Below are 23,516 nucleotides of genomic sequence, written 5' to 3'. Positions count from 1 at the left end.
AGATCCTATCATCATTCTAGGATTGGTGGTCAAAAAAATCACAAAAAAAGAACGCACACAGAAATAGCTAGATTTTCCTGAGAAATTCATCCATTTCTCCTTTTCTTATCCTTAGATAAGGAAGTGGGAGAGCGATTTCAACACGAAACATTAAAGGATCCTCTATACGATGTTAGGAACCGGAACAAGCCGGAGAATGTTTGCTTCCGTGATTCATCGAGCGGGTTGTATCGATGACGAATTTGTGGCCGATGCGGCCAAGACGTCGACGAAGAATACAGGGCGCCGATTCAAAGTTGTACAAGCAGGTGCGCGCGAGTCGAAACCTCCGATATGTACAATGACGGCCGGATGACGACGTATATTACGTATTCATATCGTCGTTGTGCGTCAACAAATCGTCGTCGATACGACACGCGACACGACACGACACGAATCGAATCGAATCGAATCGAATGGCAAATAGCCAGAGCCAGATACATCAGGTGATTGTGCGGTTGTGGAACTTGTTCCAAATCGAACACGAAACGGATACAATTTGAATAATTGTGATGGATTGCAGCAAAAGTTCTGGTGGTGAACGTCATTTCATGACAACGCTGACATCTGGAAGAAAAATGACTGTCAGAAAATAATCGATTGGTAATGTCAAGCAGTAACCAGGACTGTTAACAGTTTTTAGTGCGGTTAACGTTTCGGCGTTGTCGCTTTCGTCAGAGCCTGCAAACCTGGAGGTAAAAAATACTGTAGGAAGAGAAAATTTCATGAAATGGGTTCTGTAGGAATAATTTTCCTGCAACAGAAACTATTTCATGAAATACAAGCTCCAATCATTGCAGTCTTTAGCAATGGGTCGGACTATGAGAAAAGAGCGTGGCATGGATGTAGGTTATATTTGAAAAAAAAACAGATTAAAATAAATAATTTAAAATGTTCATTAATTAAACAAAAAAGAAGTAGATAAATAATGATTAAAATTAATTAAAATGTAATGTGCACTCGGGCGGGTGTAGCGTAGTCGGTTAGAGGTTCCGCTGTCTGCACGATCGATCGGTGGTTCGAAGCCGCCCCAGTGCTCACCAAGCCTTTCACCCCTCCAGGGTCGATAAATTGGTACCAGACATGTCTGGGAGGATAAAAACACTGACTTAACACATCGGCTAGCCACCGTAAGTCATTGTGTAGGCCGTTCGTAAACCCCAAACGATTCTGAATTGATTTGAACGTGGTGGAGGGTCCCAAGCGGATTTATTAACGCCAATGACTTTATCCTTTATCCTTTATGCATGGAAAATATAAAATATTTGATGTAAAGCTAGAATGCAGACTTTCGTTGAAATCCTTTTTCCAAAGCCCTGAACACCTCATGGAGTTCCTCGCTGGAACTACGGTAGCAGTCTTGCAATACGCCTGCAAAACGTGCAACGTGAAATCACGTGCCATCGTCGCACGCGCGCCCGCTCCCGGGACTATGTTATTGCATTGGACCGACGTTGTTGTTTCACGGAACAAACCAAACACACACACACGGAGAAAAAATTGTACAAAAACATGTGTTCGAATGGGGTGCCGACCCACGGATGCGGACGGAACCAATTTGAGATCGGGCGTTGATTCAGGATTGATGATTCAATCGCTGTATGTGTGCGTGGTGTATTGAAGATGAAAGAAATTGGAATGTAAAGAAAGGAATCATGTTACATTTCACGAATCAATAACTAATACGATGCCGGTAGCGGGGGAACAAATAAATAAAAAGAAATAAAAAGAAAATTATATAAATAAAAATGAATTATTTTGAAAAGGAATTAAACAGGTAAACTCGGAACTCGGAAAGAAAAAGAGTAAACTCGGATCTCGGTTAACGGGGATTTTTTTCGAAAAATGACGGGAAATAGTACTTTTGGCGAGCGGTACGAGCGTGATAAACAATTCCAGGGATGAAAAACTATCCCAAAAAAATGGACGGCCCGATTTCCTGTTATAGAAACAATATCGATAAACTAAGCGTACAGTCGCCGGCCGCGAGGTGTCCCGTTACCACCCACCTGCAGTGGCAACGCGAACTAACAATGAAATGAAGCAAATGATTCAATTATCGAACAGTTCAATTAGGAACAAGTCTATTTGGCTGTGTTAGCTGTAGTTGAATGAACTCGTCCGTTAAACGGAAAGCAAGCGCTTACCTTAATAAAAAAAATAATATCTATTCGAAAAAAAAACACCGAAAAATAAGTGGATGAAAGATAAGAGTTTGAGGGGTGAGCTCTGCCTTTTTTCCTTTTTTTTTAAGAAAAGGCGAATACTTTACTTAAACACTTAAACTTATCTTAAAACGTTTTTCTTGTGATCCCTTACTGATACTTAGGTTAGTTTCATTGTTCGTAAAACTTCATAACAATCTTTTCATAAATTTTAGGTAGATTATTTGTAACACAATACTTTTATTTTTTTATCTATTTTATTCCATCTATTTTTAGGGAATTAAAGTATTAGTAAGTACTAAGTACTACTACTAACTATTGGTAATAGAAATTACTAGTTATTTTAAATGTGATCAAGTGGATTTAATGTATTAATGTAGTTCTGGTACTAGTATTCCTCTGATAATTTTCATTTTTAATATTTAATTTTCTAAAAAAAAGTTCAGAAGGAAGAAAATAAGATCTAAGTTTCAACGAAAATTTTTATCTGTATCGCTGTGGAAGTACTAACATGCACCACGTTCTTTCAAAAGTGTTTCAGTGAAAGCTGTAGAAAATTGTAAAAATATGCAGAACTGCGAGATAAAATTTTCTGATCTAAAAGCAGAAATTTCTTGAAATCTGACCTCATCTGCAATATTTTCTGATGTAAAATCTCCACTTTTCACCACTTTGAAGCTCAACGTATACTTGCGATTGGTTAAATCCAGGAAAAAATTCCAACTCCACGGACTCTTTCACGAAAATTTTCAGGGCATACAAGAATTTTCTGCGGTTTTTTATCAAGCAACTAGAGCTATTCAGCAATTATACGCATATTAGTAGAGGTAGTTCAGCATTTCTAAGTTTTTTCCAGGATCTACTTCTCTCTGATTAGAAAAATTCATTTTTTTAATTCATAATTATAAAATGACCTTCGCGAGCGCTTATTTTCATGTCTATGGATGTAAGTGAAGCGAAATAAATAAATATAACGAATAATATTAGTAAATATAACAAATAATAATGATAAATTTAATAAGACAAATATAATAAAGAGCTATCAAACAAAATAAATATAGTAAGAAATAAAACAATAAAATAAATACAGTAGAAAATAACGCAGTTATATGAATATAACGAAAAATAATAATAATAATAATAATAGTAATAATAGCAATAATAATACTAATAATAATAGTAGTAGTAATAATAATAATAGTAATAATAATAGTGACAATAATAATAATTATAGTAATAATAATAATAATAATAATAATAATAATAATAATAATAATAATAATAATAATAATAATAAACATAGAATTACTTTGCTGATTTGAGTGGAAAGACTCCCTAAATAGAGTGTAGTCACAGAAAAATTCGTCTACCAGTACGAAACGGTTGTTTCGATGCGCCCTAAGGAGACGCCTCGTTACGGTTGTTACGACCAATTTAAGTAATATTACTGTAGCACGGCTGTAGCATTTCTTCATCTCCAAGAACCGGTCTCAGCAAGAAAATGATGATACCTCATCTATAACTACACCACCTCGCAAAACGTAACGTAACCGCTACTAGGAGTACAAGATGAGTCTGCGTACATACCTCATTTCTATGGGGTTCTAGAATGTTCTAACGGTGCAAGCGAATTTTTGACAACGTATAGGAACTGTTCCAGCTACGTCAATGAAAACGCTTCCATTTTTCTAAAAATTGGAATTTTTTAGAATTTTTTAGGGTTTTTGGGGATTTGAAATCTTTTTTTTAGAAATCAGCAAATCTCCTCAGTAACACTGTACGACATGTAGGTCTACGTCTATCCAGATAGTACATTTTGGAAATAACCCTAAAAAAATCCTAGCTTAACCCTAGCTACGGGATCAGAATCTCATCCGAGCGTCAAAAAAAATCCGAGTTTCTACTCATCTCCTCGAAAAATATATTTTTGCACTAATCCCTCTTTCTGTTTCTAATAATAATAAGTACATAATATATTCCATTATATACTTACTACCACATATTACTATCTTACTTACTACTTACTTTTTACTTTTTATCTTCTATTTTATTCAGCATAAATTATGTTTTATTCTATTTCTATGTTATTCAATATTTTTTTTTCATTAATTCTCAGTTTTTTCTTAGGTTTTCAGCTGTTATTGGTGTTCAGCCAAAGGCGAACTCCTACAAAAATTTTATAAACAAATAAATAAATAGTTTCTTAAGCTGATTCTAAAAATGTATTTTTGCTATATATTACCAATAACAAATTATAATAAACTGAAAAAACTAGAATTGAATTTTGTAAAAAAAAATTAGCTTAATTTTAAATTAGTTTAAAATTGGAATACCGATAACAAATTAGATTTTACTGTAAAAACTGTAAACAACTCAGAATTTGATGAGTTCAAACATCAAATTATCCATAACATTACAAAACTGATCAAAAAATCGAAAATCAGTGACGGGAGAGATTCGTGTTAAGGGCGAGCGAGCCCCTGATCAGTGAACAAAGACGGGAGCCGGAGGCGGTGCGGCCGGCGGCCGTCCGTGGACGAGTTGACTCGCGCACGTCATATCGGTTTTTTAGTAGCGGTGATAATTGCTGGTTGAACAAGTCAGAACAGGTTTCGGAAACGGGAAATCGTCTGGAAAATTCGCCGATAAAGAACACAAGAAGTGGGTTGCTTCACTGACTTTATGGAACTTCCAAGGGAACTTCTTCGGTGTGGGTTGTGGAAAAAAAGCCAGGAATTTTAGGAATTCAAAAGTTTTCCATGTGAAAATTTTGAGAAGAACTCTTCCAGATATTATCGCTAAATAGTAGATTTCTGGAAAAAAGGAGCTGAACGTACGTAACGTAATTCCTCCTGGTTTTTTTTTTATTTTTATACTTATATATACTGTTTATTACCTATTCTATATATTATATTATGCTTGTAAAAATTATTATTTATTATTATTATTATTATTATTATTATTATTATTATTATTATTATTATTATTATTATTAGTATTATTATTATTATTATTATTAAAAATTATTTCTATGCTACGAAAAATACAAGCCAAATTTAGTTTCAGTTAAATTTCTATGCAAAATTTATATGATTTGATTCTGTAGGTATAGCAGGATGAATCTGAAAAAAAAAACAAAGAGAAACGAGGAGAAGTTCCGGTTTTCCGCTTATTTTATTTCTTCATACGACTGTACAAGTTACGACTGTACATATTTTTGATCTGGACAATATTGTATTGTATTTTATTTGCGGTTAACCGGCTGAAAAAAGCATGAAATTTGCTATTCACTTAATTATACGCTTATTTCGTCGTACAGTACAAGTACTGTATTCCTCCGGGGACCATCCTGAATTTCTCGTTCGCAATGCACACCGATTCTTGTCCACTTTTTCGAAAGTAATGTAAATGACACAATGCCATCCTTATTTAAAATTAATCGAAAATTAGGACAACTCTTTGCTCGGAAAACTCGAGAGATTGAAACGAAATAGAAATAATCAAGAAAATTAGAAAAAGAGCCAGAAAACGTACGTACATACGGATTGTTTTTGTTTATATCGAACGACAGGGGACGACTAGTCTCCACTGGATCAACGGAATGGAAGGAAGAGACACGGGCTTTGTTACCCTCTCTCTCTCTTCCTCGGCTGCAAAGATGCCAGAAAAACAATCGAAACATCACGAAAACAATCAGCGAAAATTACTGATGTACCCCCCCGAGCTTCGAGGTAAACAAAACGAGAAATGAGCGCACGCGTCGCGATCGAATTTGTACGAGCGATGGCTGATATGCCGCACCGTGGGCAGCGAGTAAAGTAAAGTAAAGCTTGTAGTAAAGTCAGCGGTCAGCCAACACCAAGATTTTACTGTAACCGAGAGAAAAATTCCCAGGAAACTGCAAGGAAAATTAACCAGAAAGTTGAAAATAAAAAACACTTTAGTTGCCTGTTTGGAAAAAAAAAATCTCGTGCTTTATTTCATCCAGGTGGATTTCTAGAAGTTACAGTAAGTTACAGTATGCCTCGTCTATGAATTAGCACATTCAAATGTAATGTTCATTTTTAAAACTCTGTTTAAAAAAAATAACACTTGTTGCCGTAGAACGCCCACGCCGCTCGTCTATCAATACAAACTATGATTAGCTTCCGTTGGTGTGTATCTTCTTTGCTGGTGATCCACGCGATTTACATAATTTTCGGGTGATATTTTTGCAAAATATTTCACTATGATGTAGGTTAAATGGAAAATATGACGAAAGCTAAGCAAATTTTTCCCAACGCTTCAACTACAGGCATTCTTGGGTGTTTCCTGTGATTTTTTCTCCTTCTCAGGAAGTCAATGCCTTTATCCTATCCTTCTTCTCAACGCGATGATCATACTCCACATGATTTCCATCCATATATTTAATTATTTATTTATTTGTTCAATTATTCACTTATCTATTCAATGCTAGTTTTTCTCCTTAAAAAACTTGCTGCACATATTTTTCTCTTCTTGCTATGTACTTACTGTAACTGTCTTGTGTTTGTCCCTGCCATTTTCTTTTTGGCACGGAAATGAGCGTAATAAATAAATAAATAAATAAATTCTCCGAATTGGGTGTTATTCTAAGGAGTTAGTGTAAAAATGAACATACTTAACTTAAGACTTTTTTAATAACTCCACAGAATTAGACGCACGGACCCATAAATTGTTTGAATTGAGGATGAATAATAGAGAAAGGTAGCCAGAAATTTTTGGTTGCTATTTCTAGACAATACTAAAGTACAAGCAGGATTCTTATGTTTATTTTATTTATCAAAGTTTTTTTGCGAGTCGTAACTCGCAAAAATCCTCCACGCTAACGTCAAATCACCTCGTTTCCCTCTTTCTACACGGGTACCAAAGCATAGAAATCGATTAGCAGAAGGAAAGAATTCTCCTCGTTCCAGAACCTAACCAGAGAGTTTAAATGAGGAAAATGGTAACCGGTTAGAATTCCACCAGTTCGTTTTTGGTGTTCGACGACTGTGCTAGAACGTAGAGAATAAATGTGATGAATCACAGTGATCGAGTTGAAATTTCAGGATTTCCCTGCTCTGAATCCTCGTCGAAGAGAGATAATGTGATCTTTTGTGAATTCAGGCATATCATAAAGAAAATCTGACACGAAATCACATCGGACAATAGCGAAAAGTGAAACATTAGCGGAGAAAGAAAACGAATCATGGATTGATGCATTTCGCTGAATCAAGGATTTGTCATGCAATCGTGACTCGCACACGTCGCTAAATATATTTCTCAAGACGATTCTGATGAAATGCAATTCTCCAGTGTTCAAACAATATCGATTAGGAAAGGAAAAAAGGGGAAAATTTCGGAAAAAAAAAGAAAGAAAAGACGGCATATTTGTGTCCCACTTCCTATTCTAAAACCATTCCAAGCTTCCAAAAAAAAAAGAAATCCAAAAAATGATATCAAAGAGAAAAGAAATCGTGCATTGAAAAATTGGAAAAGAAGATTTAAAAAAAAAAGAAAAAGAACTGGAAAATTCAAAAAAAGGAGTTTTTGAGGATCTGCGTCTTCTTCCTTTCTAATCTTTCTCCGTTTTTTCTCTGCTAAAGTAGCAGTCAAATTGAAAAAAACCTTCAGAGGTCTTAGCACGATGGAGTAGTAAGGAACACACATAAGGTATAATGTAATACGGTATCCTAAAGTAATAATAATTCTTTTTACAGTTTCATTAGTAAGGTTGGGGCAGGATATCTACACAGCAAAAAATATCACATATTTGATGGCAAACTTTATAGATAATAGTGGTTCCATTATATTGTAATTTAGATGCAGAAAATTATCGATTGGCAAGCAATATGCTCGGAAAAAAATCCCTTGGATTAAGCAGAGAAACGAAGGGATCCAAAATATTTTTCAGATATTTTTTTAGAAAATCCCGCACAAGCGAATAGTGCGACCGAAAAAAAAATCAGTGAAATAATAAGTTAAAGAATAAAATTCGGCTCAATGATCAAAAGATTTACGTAATACGTGAATAATTTGTTGTTTAAAGGGAAATTGTTGAATTTGTTGAAATTTAATTTGTTTAAAAAGTATTTACTACCAGACAGTACAGTATAATACTTGAAAGTTTAACGGTCCAGTCATTCGCGGTTCAGATGAAGTCTACATACGCAATGACGTACAAACCGTTAACACCGTAAACTTCTTCAAAATCAGGGAACGATGTGATCTGAGAGAATCACACGGATGAAACTCGCATCAGCATCTTGAAACATCGTCGACGAAGTATGAACAAACATGTAAATAAGGACCTTAACGTCGATAAGAGGCTTTTAAGCACTTATGGATGATCAGAGCGCCTTAAGTGACCATCACTCACTTTCCGGTGCCCTTAAGTGTGCGATTAAAAGCGTAGCTTTGAAGGATTTACCGTAAAGATGTTGATTTAAGTTAAATAATATTAAATTTAATAAATGAACGAAAATATAAATACGATGTTTCCGGGCCAAGAAAGCACAATTTGACGTCGTCTTCAACAGCAATTTACAATTTTTGATTTCAAAAGAGCACAGTTAGGCCCTTTAGGAATTGAAAACTTTTTCCTTCCTGAAAAAAGATTGTCTTAAATTTCTCTAGGAAATTCCAGCTAAGAAATAGATGCACAAAAATTTTTACAGAGAATCAAATCAACTCAGTTTTCTGGAGAATGTGTCCAAATCACTATGGATAAGTTAAAAGTAGAGTTCGGATGGAGAAGATCTATAGATAAAACAAATTTAAAAAAAGCGAAAATAAATTAATTAATAAAAATAAATAAAATGAAAATAAAAGAAGAAAAAATAAATTTGAACAAGATGATTCAACTGACTTGAGCTGAAAACAGTTTTTCGACAAATATTTTCTAATTTTTCACAGTTGTAGAAATAAAAATATATCAGGAGTAAGTTGTTTTTTCTAGGTGAATACACAAAAAACTATTGAAAAAGAGGTGATTTTTTTAGGGAGTGATCAGCGCAAGAAACACAGCTGTCCTCCTCACCGAACTTCAAAGAATCGAAGAAGAAATTTTTCGCTTGTTTTTCTTTCCACTAAAAAAACAACAATCTTGAGAAGATAACGTCTTCAACAAGATTTATGTGTGTATGTGTACGTCTGTGTGTGTGTGTTATTTGCACACACACTCAACGTGTAATGAGTACCTCCTAAAAATAGTCGGATAAATGCACGACTGAGGTGAAAATATTATGCACCAATCAAACACAATTTGTTTTATTTTATATCACTTCTCGACCTTATTTTTCGGGATTTTTCTCATTTGAAAAGACGACTACGAATTGCGGTAAAAACAGGTCCCAAGTGGATTGACGACTTTAGACTTTCGTCAAGCGCTTTAGACTTTTTTTATTCAGAAGAAAATAGTCAAAAATGGATATTTAAGTTAAATAATGTTAAATTTAATAAATGAACGAAAATATAAATACGATGTTTCCGGGCCAAGAAAGCACAATTTGACGTCGTCTTCAACAGCAATTTACAATTTTTGATTTCAAAAGGGCACAGTTAGGCCGTTTAAGAATTGAAAACTTTTTCCTTCCTGAAAAAAAGATTGTCTTAAATTTCTCTAGGAAATTCCAGCTAAGAAATTGATGGACAAAAATTCCCACGGACACTCAAAGCAGCTCAGTTTTCTGGAGAATGTATCCAAATCACTATGGATAAATGATTAAAAAAAAACCTCTCCAGATGAAATTTGATTATATGAGTGGTCATATTTTGATAATTCGAGAACAATTGATTATGGCGATTAAATAAAAATAGATGGTTTTTTTTTCTTATAATTCGAAAATTTTATATTAATTGTGCCTCATCGCGTTTGTTATGATCTACAAGGCGTACGACAGGTGCGGACGTCAAGTGTGGGTCCGTCAGGAGCAATTTTTGACCGGACTGAATATAAAGAGCTTGGAAGTATCCGGACATAGTGTCCCTCACCGACACAGCTAAAGTAATAACATAATTTTACTATTTTTTTAATATAATTTGATAATATTTCAGTGATTACACTAAGAAAAAGTGCGCTGACGATGAAGAGAGCAAACTTTATACTTCCGAATTTGGATCGAGTGCATAACCTCTAAGTATCGTTTAAAAAAAAGCAGGAGGAAGTAAGTTAGAATACAATAACAACATTATTAAAAATAAAGGAAAATATTGTATAATAATTTATTTTAATATTTTATTTAATATAATGATGCGGAGGTGAAAGAGGTGTCATCAATCAAACTGAGTATTTTTGGTGCCATCATAAAATAAATTTCTAATTTAGTAGTATTTCATAACTTAGTAGTATGGTATAAAAAAATTAGATTAGATATTATGGGCGTTATATAGTCAAAACAGGTTATCTAGTGCTGTCCAGAAAGAAGTTACCTGGAAAATTATGGAAAACCTACAGAAACTGTCACCTGTGCCCCATCAAGGTAAAAGTCACAATGTTCACAACATCAGGATATTACCCACCATCTCCTAACCTTCACCATACAAGGACATCCGAGAACAATAGGAAATTCGAATCCATGAATGTGGCGTCTCAACAATTTGGGTGACCTCTTCTTCGATAGAATTCGATGGGAGAATGACACAAATTTAACAACAGAATATAAATATAAATATATTATTTACTTATATATAAATAAATATATATAAATAATGTAATGTGCTAATATATAACAGAAATACAATAAAATAAATAATATGATTAAACTATAAATAGAAAGTTAGAAGCACAAGTAGAACTCCTAGCAGCTATTGATCGAATTTATGGATCGTTATTGGAAGTAGAGACGCAGCGAAAAAAATTGGAAAAAATGGATTTTTATATTTTTCTTAGTTTTTTTTCGGAAAAGTGCTGTTATATATATTTTTTAGAGTCCTCTTGTTTTTTCTTCGCGAACATTCCTCTTGTTCGAAAAACTTATATGTGTATATATATATATTTGTAACATTTATCTTAGAAGTTATAGAGAATTCTTTTTTTAAGTCCCGTTTAGTAGGTTCTTTCACTCTTACTCTAGGATTCACTAACCTCACCTTAAAACCAGTGGATAATCTTTATTTAAACACTGTTTATTGTGACTATCGATCAATAAACTATATATTTATATTTTACTGGAATCCCTTCAACGGTGATAATTGTCAAATAAATGTTTTGTAAACAAATTTTTGATGAAATTTCTGGATTTTTTACTTATTCAAATGTTTAAATGCTAACGTTTGAAATTTTTCAAGGACCTTCAAGGAGTAAACAATGAAAACAGTGATGGATATTTTTACGAAAAAAAAAGTCCTAACAATACCAAGCAAACGTCGTAAAAATAGCGAATGATTGCAGCTAACCTGTTCCCGTTATCCCCGGGGGGATTCCCCGGCGCAAGTGAAGCGTGATTTATTACTATTTTTATGATAGCACCATTGCCTTTTGCAGATTAAAGCAGGTGAATCGGACTTACCTGAAGAGAAGAAAATCCAGAAAATCGTTAGAGTTTACTGCTGCTGGGCGGAATGCTGCGTTTCAGAGAGAATTTCCATGTAAACAGAGTAAACTCAACATAAATATGTAGTAAACAAAGTGCGGTGTGTGTGTGTGCGTGAGGTCGTTGCAATTATCCTCATTTATTAGGGACAGCTGTTAGTTTAGACGAAAAGTCACTAAGTGTACTTTAAGTGGAAGAAAACATCGTAAACGATGGTAACGAGGTGCAGTTGGGCCATTCAGCGACACAGCGAAAACACGAGGACAAAGTGATGGAAGGAGGAAAACAAGCGAGTCGAGTGAAAAAGAGTAAAAAAGACGTTATCGGCAGCACGAAAGCAATAAAATAAGCGAGAAAATTCAGACAGAATGGAATTTTGAACTAACGTTGTCGTTGTGGTGTTTTCCAGCGCACAAAAAAGTGAGAAATTTTCTTGTTAACTCAAATTTCTCGGATGAAAGAAATTCCTTTCGTACCTTTTCCTCTTCTTTTTTTCTTTTGAAAGTTTTCTTTTTGTTTTTTTTTTGGCGGTTCTCTACATTTTTTTTCTCTTTTTTCCTGTGAAAGCACCTCTTGCTCTGTTTAGGAGGCATGGCATAACTACAAGTCACAGAATCCCTACAAACCGTTCCGTACGGGACCAGGCGATGGATCCTGAGCTGAGGTGAATGCGGTTTTCCACTATTAATAAGTTATAAAATAAAGGAGAAACAATTGCAGAAAACTAATTAATCAGGGAAAATTAAATTAATTAGGAAAAATATTTATTAGCCATTCGGGATTGTCTAGAACGCTAGTCATTGTTGCGAAAGCAGTCAAATACACCCTGCACTAAACTGCGGGGGCCTAAAATCGTTGCGCAGTGTTTCGTAGTGCGTTTCATCATTCCAGCAATGTTGTTCACGACGCAATGAAGAATGCCAGGGAAATATTTCAAAAAAAAGAAATATTACATTGAAGAGTATAAGTTCTTAAGTTAAGTTAAGTTTTTCCTTAAGCTTTAGTAGTATAAGTGTTCTAAATGTTAAGTGGTTGTTTTTAATTGTTGTTAATTATTAATTCCCAAAAGTTATTGCTGAAATGCCCTAAATTTTTACTATTTTTGCCGCCTAAATCAGGTTTTCACGGTTAATAGAGTCTTTAGCAAATATAGACGGTGCAGAACAGCAAACAACAGTCATAAAGGCTTGACAGATGTTGGTGACAGGTCCGCACAAAGCGGACCACCATGAATTGCGGACCAGTGGACGGTGATGATTCGCTGTTCCTTGAATTATCACGGGTCACGGATGGATTTACAACATGAAATTCTCCACTGCAAAGCAGACGGCACAAAAATTGGAAATTCCAGGATTTCCACTCATTCTGAATTGTAACAAAGTGCTACCACTTTAAGGAAACATTACGGTGGTGGAATATTCCCTCCGAAAATCTCTAAAGTTAAAGAAAAAGTTAGAAGAAAACAGAAATACGTTTCCAGATCCTTAAGATTGAGATCCTTAGATGATGATAATTCAAATCCAATCGAACGGCTTCGAAAGTGGGTGATTTCTCCACTAGATATAAGGACCGGAAACGAGCGCTTAATCCTAGTGATTTGAATCACATCCTTCACTTCTTCGCCGAACTAACTCGTCCTCATCCTGGCGATCATACATATGCGCCGCATCTCTAAGCTTCAAGCACCAGTGCTTGCTCGATGGACTGGAGCTTAAAGGCATCACACCACGAATCTGAGGTGGTACGGATTTCAGGTGGAATATTCGTATACAGATAACAGATTATGGAGAGGGGTGCGATTCCGTCCATTTCTTCTTAATTCCCGAAAGGTACGGCGCGCGCATAAGACTGGCGCGCTCCAATCGAACTCATTGTAGAAAATAGTGCGCCGGAACGCTCGAAGCCGTATTCTTCCGGGCCGTTTTCTACGGCAATTAGGAAGAAATGAACGGTATCAGATTCGTGGGGTGATGTCTTTAATTAACGCAAATACTGTTTATTTCCTATTTACCACATAGTTAAAATTCAAATAACAAATCAGTCATTATCGATTATTCGATGAATTGGATCTCATTTCTCACTAATTTTTACTATTCATTAAATTCCCTACTAAAACACTTTAAAATGCTAAAAAAAAGGATAAGTTCGATTGGAATTATCGAAATTAACGCATTTCTACTAACTGACGAGCAAAAAAAAAGAAGTAGAAGAAAGAAAAAAGGACTGGTTACACAAATGTATTTGGGAAAGAGAGGGCAAGATTCGAATTTTGGAGATTTTTTTTTGCATTATTAAAATCTAGTAAATTGGCTCTAGTTCCAAAACTTTGAATTTCGATTTTCCTGAGATATTTTCCATATAAATGACATTGTACCGTGTTGACCATATATCTGAACGGAACGAAGCACTCAAAGTCAAAATTCAATGGTCGACTATCCTAGAAAAATTTGGAGTCGTTCCGCCTCTTACTTTTACTCACATATTTTATTTATAACACATTCATGAAGCAAGAGAGTAATTTTCCCATATAAGATTGAAAATTCGTCAACGTTAGAGTGTTGAATCATCTGAAAGTTGCTTTATTTTTTTACTAGAATTATTTGTTAGAATTTCTATTTAATAAAATGGAATTTTTTATTAGAATTTATTACCAGAGAAGAGCTCTCTGATGAGGCCAGCGGTCAGTGGCACAATTTTTCTGATAATAATAGTAGTAGTAATAAAATATAATTGTAATATATAATCAATAATTGATTAAGTTATAATTGTACTCTTTGATCTCCCCATCGACCGATTTATAATCTCTTCGGCGAAGAAGCGCTCGCCAGCGCGTCGCGTTGGCTCGGTTGAACGCATTTGGCGGCCGCTATGAATCCACGGACACTTTCCACTCGACTAATTGGTTATGTTAAAAAAAAATATTTAAAACTATTAAATTAAAATATAATATGACAAACTTATGAACAAAAATGAACACTGCTACAAGAAAAAATCCTAAATTACCAGTTGTATTTGTGTCGGAAAGAAGAAAAATCCATGCTTTATTATGGAGTGGCGTGAGTAGCGTGGCTGCATGTACCCAGAAATCGCTATTTTACACATTACCATAATATTTGCTCAGCTTGAAGTGTTTAGCATAAGGTGAGGAAGCACTATTTCACTTGGATTACCATTGATTTAGACTATTCTTTCCAGAAAAAAAAGCCAGGTGAAAGAAAAGAAAAAGGTATGGAAAAGTGATGTGAATTCTTAGAAAAAAAGAAGTCAGATGTTCATTTTACAATAGCGATGAACAGAAAAGTATTGTAGGTTCATAGCTTAGCTTCACACGGGAACGGTAGCCGACATATGTTTGCTTACGACCAGCTAAGCCGCCGCTGGGATAATCACGAACGCTTTCGCACCTCGACGCTGAACAAACAAGCACTGAAATATGCCAATCCCAGTACTTTCCTAAGCATAGGATCAAAGAGAGAGAGAGACTATTCGCTGTGGGACGTGAAAAAAATCTAAAAATTTTAACGCTACCGCAGCCTAACGATTAAGAACGAAGTACGATTAAATAGTACGGTAAGAACTTACGATTAAACAAAACAAAAAACAAGAAATGGCAGTAGAGAGGAGTATGAAGGACAATTTTATGTAGTTTGAAATTTCAACACAAAACTTCAAAAGGTCTGCTTTTTTTTAAAAAAAAGCAATTATATCAATAGTAATATCATCGATCCTCAAATGAAGAGAGATCAACGAATATCCTCAAATGCATGTGACAGCTAAGCCCAAATCTGTACAGTAGTTTTCTATGCAAAATAACACCATTCTTCGCTGCGTCTGGAAACGTTTGAAAATTTTTAGATAGTTCACTCATTGAATGAATCACAACTCAAAGATTTCAACAAATATAAAGTGCCCCGTAATTCACTACTTCTATATGCTATCTGGCCAATTAATCATGGCACGCTACAGTTTTTTGAGATGTTTACACCGGAAAAACCGGTGCACCTTTTTTTCCAGAAAAAAAAGCCATCGATTCCAAGTAAACCACTCGAAAGACCTCTAAAAAAGCTCATAATCTATCTTCTTTTCTAGAGCCAGTGCATCACGGAATTCGCGATGCTGCAGTCTCTTTGAGTAAATATAGAGCTTGGGGTGTAGATTGCGAGTGTGAGCGTGGCCATGCTCAATTCCCCCTAATCGTCCTGAAAAACGGCGTGGGAACCGTCTTAATTCCTACGAAGCACTTTAGAACGCGCCACCCTTGCACATTTTTCGGATTCTTTAGCACTCTGTTCATTGGTTGTACCCGAATGGGCTAGTGAGAGAACCTCATTGATTTTTTGCCGCTCGCTCGTGGATGCGGCGCGTGCGCAGCGGTGGCGCGTTCTCACGCAACTCGTGGGAACAAAACCCGTACACCACGGCGTTTTTTTAGGATGACTAGGGAAATTGAACAGGACGACACTCGCATTCGTAATCTACAACTCTCGAGCTCTATATTTCCTCACAGAAACCTTACATCGTCAGTTTCGCGATACGCTGCGTTAAAGACACCACCCCACGAATCTGGGGGTGGTGCGGATTTCAGGCGGAGAGTTCCTATACGGGATCGTAGATTATTGAGAAAAGGGTGATTCCGTTCATTTCTTCCTAATTGTCATAGAAAACGGCCCAAAAGACGGCTTCGAGCGTTTCAACGCACTATTTTCCACAAGGAGTTCGATTGGAGCGCGCCAGCCTTGAGCACGAGCAGCAGCTCCCGGGCCGTTGTTTACGGCAATTGGGAAGAAATGGATGGAATCGCACCCCTTTCCATAATCTACGATCACGTATACGAATACTCCACCGCATAAACCGTATAAATAAATAAATAAACCGTATAAATCCGTACCACCTCAGATTCATGGGGTGATGCCTTTGAATTATGCAAATGTGTCACCTTCTCGCTATATTATGATGAATTTCTAAAACATTTGGCTGATGAATAAGACATTCCGTCGAGCCTCCGTTATGGCGCAGCTGCGTGTACTTTCGTACTGCAGCTGATTTAGTCATCAGAATCATGCACTAGTTGTGAGCACTATGGCACTAATTCTGTCCTGTCTAAGCTATATAGTCAGGTCAAAACGACATGGAGCTCGGTGCAGTTGCGTAAGCGGCTGCGCTCGCAACGGTGCGGTGGAAGCGGTAGCGGTTAGGATCAAGTGAGGAACTTTCCTAGCACAACTCTTCACACTACAGTTCGCGATGGTCCCCGATTCCAATCGCTGTCTCCATCGCGCCGCTTTGAGTGCAGCCGCGCATCGTTTTGACCCCACTATACATTTATTTCAGTTAATTTTGAATTAATTATTATTTAATTTTACTTATAATTAATTTATTATTACTATTATTTAATTTGTCAATTATTTTTGTATCGTGACATTAATATCTTTTTATTCGCTCATATTGTTGTGTATTATTTCATTAAAGTCGGTCTACTTGCCTAAATTTGATTTCAAACGCTATCGATTGATTCATGTGCCACATTCCATCGAAAACGCTAAGTGACAAATATGAAAACATCGCTAGAACTTTTCTTCATTGCTTTTCTGTCTCAAAAGACTTTCTTTCTGGTAAATTTTGATTCAGGAAGCCGTATTATCTCCAGTATTATTATATTATTATATTATTATTATATTATTATGATTCATTATAGATTAGAAAAGATTTTTTTAAATTATTTTTTTTTCAAAATAATTGTGGAAAAAATGTGTACAAGCTATTCCGATGTTCGGAAAAAGAAATTAAAAAAAAGTAGAAAGCGGTGAGTTATTTATAAATAGCAAAATAACAAATAATAAGAGATAAAAATAATAAATAATAAGAAAAATGTAAAAATAGAAAATATAAATAGAACTCCGTTTACGGATGACATAACCTTCTTTTCAACATTTTACGGTTTTCCATTTAAATCATTGCACATTTCATCACTGATTCTATTGTGAAAGGATTTTTTAAAATAATTTTATTGAAATTGAATAATAGACTTTATTTCAAATTTATGCATTTTTTAAAAGCAATTCTGTAATTACTACACAACAAACACAACCATTGAAATGTTGTCGGTTGGTCTCGAATAGATTTCGTCTCAGCATCCAGAACACAATTCCTATCTCTAGGCTGATCGGCGGAATAAACAACAGCTGAATGGTGGTCACGAATGTTCTGGGAACATTTGATGCGGCGCCGAGTCATCGGGTCTAAAGAAACAAAACAGTTGAACATCGCCTTTTTGGAACTAAAATTTTCATTCGATTATTTTTCTAAAGTTAGGATAGCGTTTTATTGGAGCTCACCACTTTCCTTTTTATTTTCGTTTTTTTTTTCTCGAAATTTCTATAAATCTGAGTACATATAACTTCAGGCGAAACGCTGAATGATCAATCGATTTTTTCAAGTTTGGAACAGTTCTTCTTAGTTTCAGTTCCATCCGTGAACGTATGTAAAAAAAAATTCTGTCCTGCTCATGAAATAAGCTTGCGTAAAATAACATAACCATTAATATAAGAAAAAATACCATGGCAAAAAAAAATTTCTGCAATAGTTTTGTTTTCAGATGATCCCAAGTAAAGTATATTGCGCAGATAGAGAGCCTTAATTCTAAATGTTTTAGATTTAATGAAGTGACTATTTGGTATACTGTAGATGTATAGTATACCTGTATAGTAGTAGGTTTTTTTCTTCTTCTCAAACTTAGCTCATCTCTTTTACTTAAGACACTTTGGAATGTCATTCGACAAAAAAAAATCATTTAAAAATTGTTTAGAAATCTGAGCAAGTTAGAGTACATTGTACTCTAGTAAACAAAGCATAAAAATACAGTAGTAAATAAAAAAACTAGCGGTGATTTTTGGTGTTTTGCATCGCGACACCATAAAATATGTTCGATCTGCGGTCATATTGATGCTCCGGACAGGCAAATTGGCATCAGATAGCAAAAATATCTTTTTTTTTTTCGATGGGTGCCGAACTCAGCCAGACTCCCTGCCCTTTCCTAACCAATTTGCGCTCCGTTTCAGCCCGGTCAAAGTAGATTGTGAAAATACTAAGAAAATAAAATACTAATATAACAAAAATAGACAAAATAAAACACTAATGATAATAATTATGAATATTTAGGGAATATATGATCCCTTCAAGATATCAAAATTTCGGTTCGATTTTTCTTTTCTCTGACGGATCTACAATGATGACGTTTCCGGAGTAGTGTCTTCTTTTTATCCCGAATTAGTGCTGGAAGAAATTCATTAGAAATTCGTGAACAATAATGATGGTACTAATGAGGTGACCTTCGAGCGGCAGCAAACTGCTCAACCTTGCACCCGTTTACCCGTTGGTGCTATGTTGCACCATAAATCACGAGTTCTGACCAGACTATAGCTACGATCGGGTCAGAACAATCAGAAATGTGGTGGCATCGCGCGTAGGCGGTTACACTAGGTTTCAGGTCATCTTGATTTGGCTATGGTTTCCTTCGTTGGGATTTCGGACACGCTCGCACGTGCCACATGAACCTCTTATCTCCATCGCATCTTCTTTCTCGTTTCATCTCCTCTTGCTGGCCTCACATATCTTCACAGCTGGTTGCACTTAGTGATAGTGAAGCGAACCACAGTCGACTTGAGTCCATATGCTCATCGCGCACATAAACCTCACAGTGCTTGTCTCTCCGAACGTGCTCATTATTTGAACTTTTGCCAGGTTTATTTTTATGAAAGTTTTTAGTTTTTACATTGCTTTTGGAAACTGTACCTTTTCAACGCAAAAAAAGGATCCAGTTCCTTCTTCAGCAGAAAAAAGAAGCGCATGAAGAAAAGTACGACACCGCACAGCCACCAAAATGCACCAATCTGAAGACACTTTTCGTAAGATCGTACCAAGTCTGTAGATTTTTCTATTTACTTTACTTTACTTTATTTATTCTATTCTACTTTTCTATTTCGTCTGAAATATATATATATATATATATATATTTGCACAGCTCTTTCAACAAACTACCCCTCGACATCCAAACTCGAAAAAGAACTTGCAGTTGCGCGGCGAACCTTGGAATTCAAAAGATCCACTCCATGCAAACTGCGTTTTTCCTGATGAATTTTCCAGACCGTTGCGCCGAACTTTGGATCTGGGTCCTACATGCTTAGGACCTGTATTCGGTCCTTGCTCCTTTATCGCAAATGGTATAGTCATAGCGGCACGGAAAAGAAATCCTTGCTTTTTCCACGCAAATAAACGCTAAAAATGAGCAGTGCATAGATCCTTGATACGGACTTCTATATACACCGATAGATCAGCACGTAATGAGTCCTGAGAAGATTCAAGGATAAAAGATATAGTCACTGGCGTATCCATCCACTTCGGATGCGCCTACGCGTTTTATTGCAGCTCGTTGAGGAATTTTCGGGACCGATGTTGACATATACAATGACTTGCTGGGGCTAGTCTGATCAAGTCAGTAATTTTATCGTCTCATACAAATCTGGTACCAATTTATCGAAGAAGGGACCCAGAGGGATGAAAGGATTGGTTAACACTAGGACGTTTTCGAACCATCGACCGTGTGGCCAAAAATACGTCTAGTAATTGTGAAAAGCCACGAGTATTCGTGAAGTGTGGAATTTTCGACACAAATTGGTCCTCTGCAACAATTTCTTTGTTTGCCATGCCACCTAATTGCTTCGTTATGAGAGTAGGAACGAATACGTCTTGTAGGTCTTGTGGGAAAAACAGTTGGAAGTAAGGAAGAAATCATGGCGGACATTGGGATTCCCTATTAAGGCTTATGTAAATATAACGCAAGAGAGTTTAAAAAATCCTGCAATTAGCAGCTATAATTTGGATATCTATGTTACAGCGTGTTCCTCGCCAACGTCATTCACGAAACTTACGGACATGACGACCGCAAGGGAAAGACACGACTGGAAAAGGTGCTGTGGCCCGTATCTTCAGTTAAAGGCATCACTCCGCGAATCTGGGGGTGGTACGGATTTCAGGTGGAGAGTTCCTATACGGGATCTTATATTATGGAGAGAAGGGTGATTCTGTCCATTTCTTCCTAACTGCCGAAAAAAAAGGGGGCGGACGACACGGCTTCGAGCGATCCGGCGCGCTATTTTCTACAACGAGTTCGATTGGAGCGCGCCAGCTTTGTGCACGCGCCGCATCTTCCGGACCGTTTCTTACGGCAATTAGGAAGAAATGGACGGAATCACCCTTCTCTCCATAATCTACGACTCCATACTATGACTATATTATAGGCATAACCCACCTGAAAAAACCGCGCACCACCCCAGATTCGTGGAGTGATGCCTTTAAGACGGACTCCTGCAACTGCAACTTGCAATTTTTGCAGCTGTAACTCGCCATTCTCGCAACTGTTGGATCGTGCGAGGCTGCGCGCGTCCACTTATCTTTCTTTTCTCATCAACACAAAGAATGCCATCGCGCGACTGCATTCCAGCTGCTCGCCCCAACATGCTGAGTTCACAGTTTTTTCTTTTCTTCTTGCATACGCTTACGATTTTCTTTAGCCTTGTCTTTGTAATACGCATAATTTCTTCTGTAGTCTCAATAGATCCGAATCGAGATTGGATCATGTTCATCGATCAATAAACGTGACAATATTAAAGTTTTCCGTTCATGTAAAAGGGATATATTGTGTGATATGGATTATATGTCGAACTGAACCACCACTATACAAACCATCTAGATGAGTATAGGTGGTAACTATATCATCATTCCGCAGTAAAAGGATGATCTTGAGCCCGAGAGCGGCGTGAAAGGCTGGGTAGTACCGCGGTACCAAGGTCCTTGAACAGACGTCTATTGTAGGATAGGCTCGTCGAATGCGTATTATATTGCAACACTGATATCGCTAATCTTTTGTCATTCCTCTTGTTACCTTTCGTTTCAAATATTCTCCTTTTTTTTTGCTTTACGTTTTTTTTTCTCTCTTAGACGAATTTCGTGAAATGGATTGGAATCAAGGTGCAACCATCGCGATCTGCAGCAATTAACGGTGGTAGCAAGTGTCCTCACTCGATCCCAACCGCTACATTCCACCACACCGCTTCGAGCGCAGCCGCTTACGCAACTCAACCATGCTTCATGGACCCTACTATGCCAGAGACATCTGCGGTACAGGACACGTTACTCTCGACGCCCGCTCTGGCAAGAATCCTGTACGAGAAAAAGTGATATCACGCTGTAAAGACCTTACTTTCCTGTTATACAAATGTCCCATTATAGTTTATCTATTTAGGGCGGGTGTAGTGGTTAGATGTTCGGCTGAAAGGGCACGATCGATGGATCGAAGCCGCCCTAGTCCAACCAACACTTTCATCTTTCCGAGATTGATAATTTTGTGTCGAGATAGTCTAGGAGGAAAAGGACACTTGAGACATCGGCTGGACCCCTCCCTTGTTCTCAGCGATTGTGAATTGAAGTCGAACTCGCAGGCGGATACCAAAAGGATTGATCAATGCTGTGGACTTTACTCTTTATCCTTCTATTTCATAATGTCTGATAGTACTAAACTCCAACCGTAGGTCTTACTTTCATCAATGGGTTGGTCACTGGATTCAAGCCTATAGTCGCTGTGGAACGCATTGTGTCGTCATGACGAGTTACGTCATCCTGGCCTGGCGGCAGGGAAAAAGAGTTCATGTAGTTTGTGGTGGTCCCACTTCGACGCAACTGCAACGTGTTTAATGTCGTTTGTTTACTCATTCACTTATTAACTTATTTGTCAAGGCTAGTGTAGCACAGTGACCATCACCAGCGTATTCCTATTTTGTTGTAGTCAAGAATATTCTGGATCATCTATTACCAGCCTTTATTTACGTTAAAGGCATCACCCCTCGAATCTGGGGTGGTGCAGATTTCAGGTGGAGTATTCGCATACGGCATAGTAGATTATTTCAGGCGGGTTATGCCTATACGGAGTCGTAGATTATTGAGAGAAGGGTGATTCCGTCCATTTCTTCCTAATTGCCGTAAAAAACGGCCAGGAAGATACGGCTTCGAGCGCGTTCCGGCGCCCTACTTCCCACAACGAGTTCGATTGGAGCGCGCCAGCCGTGTGCACACGCCGCATCTTCCGGGCCATTTTTACGCCAAGAAATTTTAGCAAGAAATGGACGGAATCACCCACCTCTCCATAATCTCGATCCCATGTACGAATACTCCACCTGGAATCCGTACCACCTCAGATTCTTGATCATTTTACTGTGTGTGCTAAGAGCCCTGGGATTTTTCCCCAGGTCGATCCTTGACTACACAGTTATCGTTCAGAGACTTTATATTCTTGTCAAACAATACGGAATCGCGTATTAAGAACACCAACCTTAGATCATTAGATCAGAGAATAAGTTGCGTTATCAAAGCAGTAGGCACGACTTCGATGACCCTTAATCATTATGAGGTCACACTGAAGTATGAGGTGAGCGTCGTTGCTGAGTTATACTTATACCTTACCTCTTTCTTCATGCCTATAACGTCTATTGTTATGATTATTCTTATTACCGTATTTATTCAGATTATTGCTTACTCTTACAAAAAAAAATCATATATATATATATATATATATATATATATGCGCAATTAAAAAAGGTTACGAATCCCTCATCAACCAGAGGAAAATGCGGAAAACGCGCCCGGTCACTGAAAGGACATTTTCCCTGGAAGGTCTGTCCCATTTTGTACTAACACAGCCACTTATATCAAATTGCAATAACAATCA

General features: G+C 36.8%; 2 protein-coding genes across 2 annotated transcripts; both read left to right on the top strand.

Annotated features, from left to right (window-relative positions):
- Positions 1-351: 351 nt before the first annotated feature.
- On the top strand, positions 352-21,134 carry RB195_003724 (uncharacterized protein; the record flags this gene model as incomplete). The annotated part of the gene is made up of 4 exons (XM_064201499.1): positions 352-485; positions 12,324-12,401; positions 20,631-20,703; positions 21,129-21,134. The coding sequence occupies 4 exons, from the start codon at positions 352-354 to the stop codon at positions 21,132-21,134; spliced, it is 291 nt and encodes a 96-aa protein (XP_064057380.1).
- Positions 19,617-21,306, top strand: RB195_003723 (uncharacterized protein; the record flags this gene model as incomplete). The annotated part of the gene is made up of 3 exons (XM_064201498.1): positions 19,617-19,656; positions 20,631-20,703; positions 21,129-21,306. 3 exons carry the CDS (start codon positions 19,617-19,619, stop codon positions 21,304-21,306), a joined length of 291 nt encoding a protein of 96 aa, XP_064057379.1.
- Positions 21,307-23,516: the final 2,210 nt, after the last annotated feature.

This window comes from Necator americanus, chromosome IV (assembly GCF_031761385.1).
Source record: "Necator americanus strain Aroian chromosome IV, whole genome shotgun sequence".
Classification (NCBI taxonomy): domain Eukaryota; kingdom Metazoa; phylum Nematoda; class Chromadorea; order Rhabditida; family Ancylostomatidae; genus Necator; species Necator americanus.
Note: the sequence above shows the minus strand (reverse complement) of the source record. Positions and strands in the feature narration are given on the sequence as shown.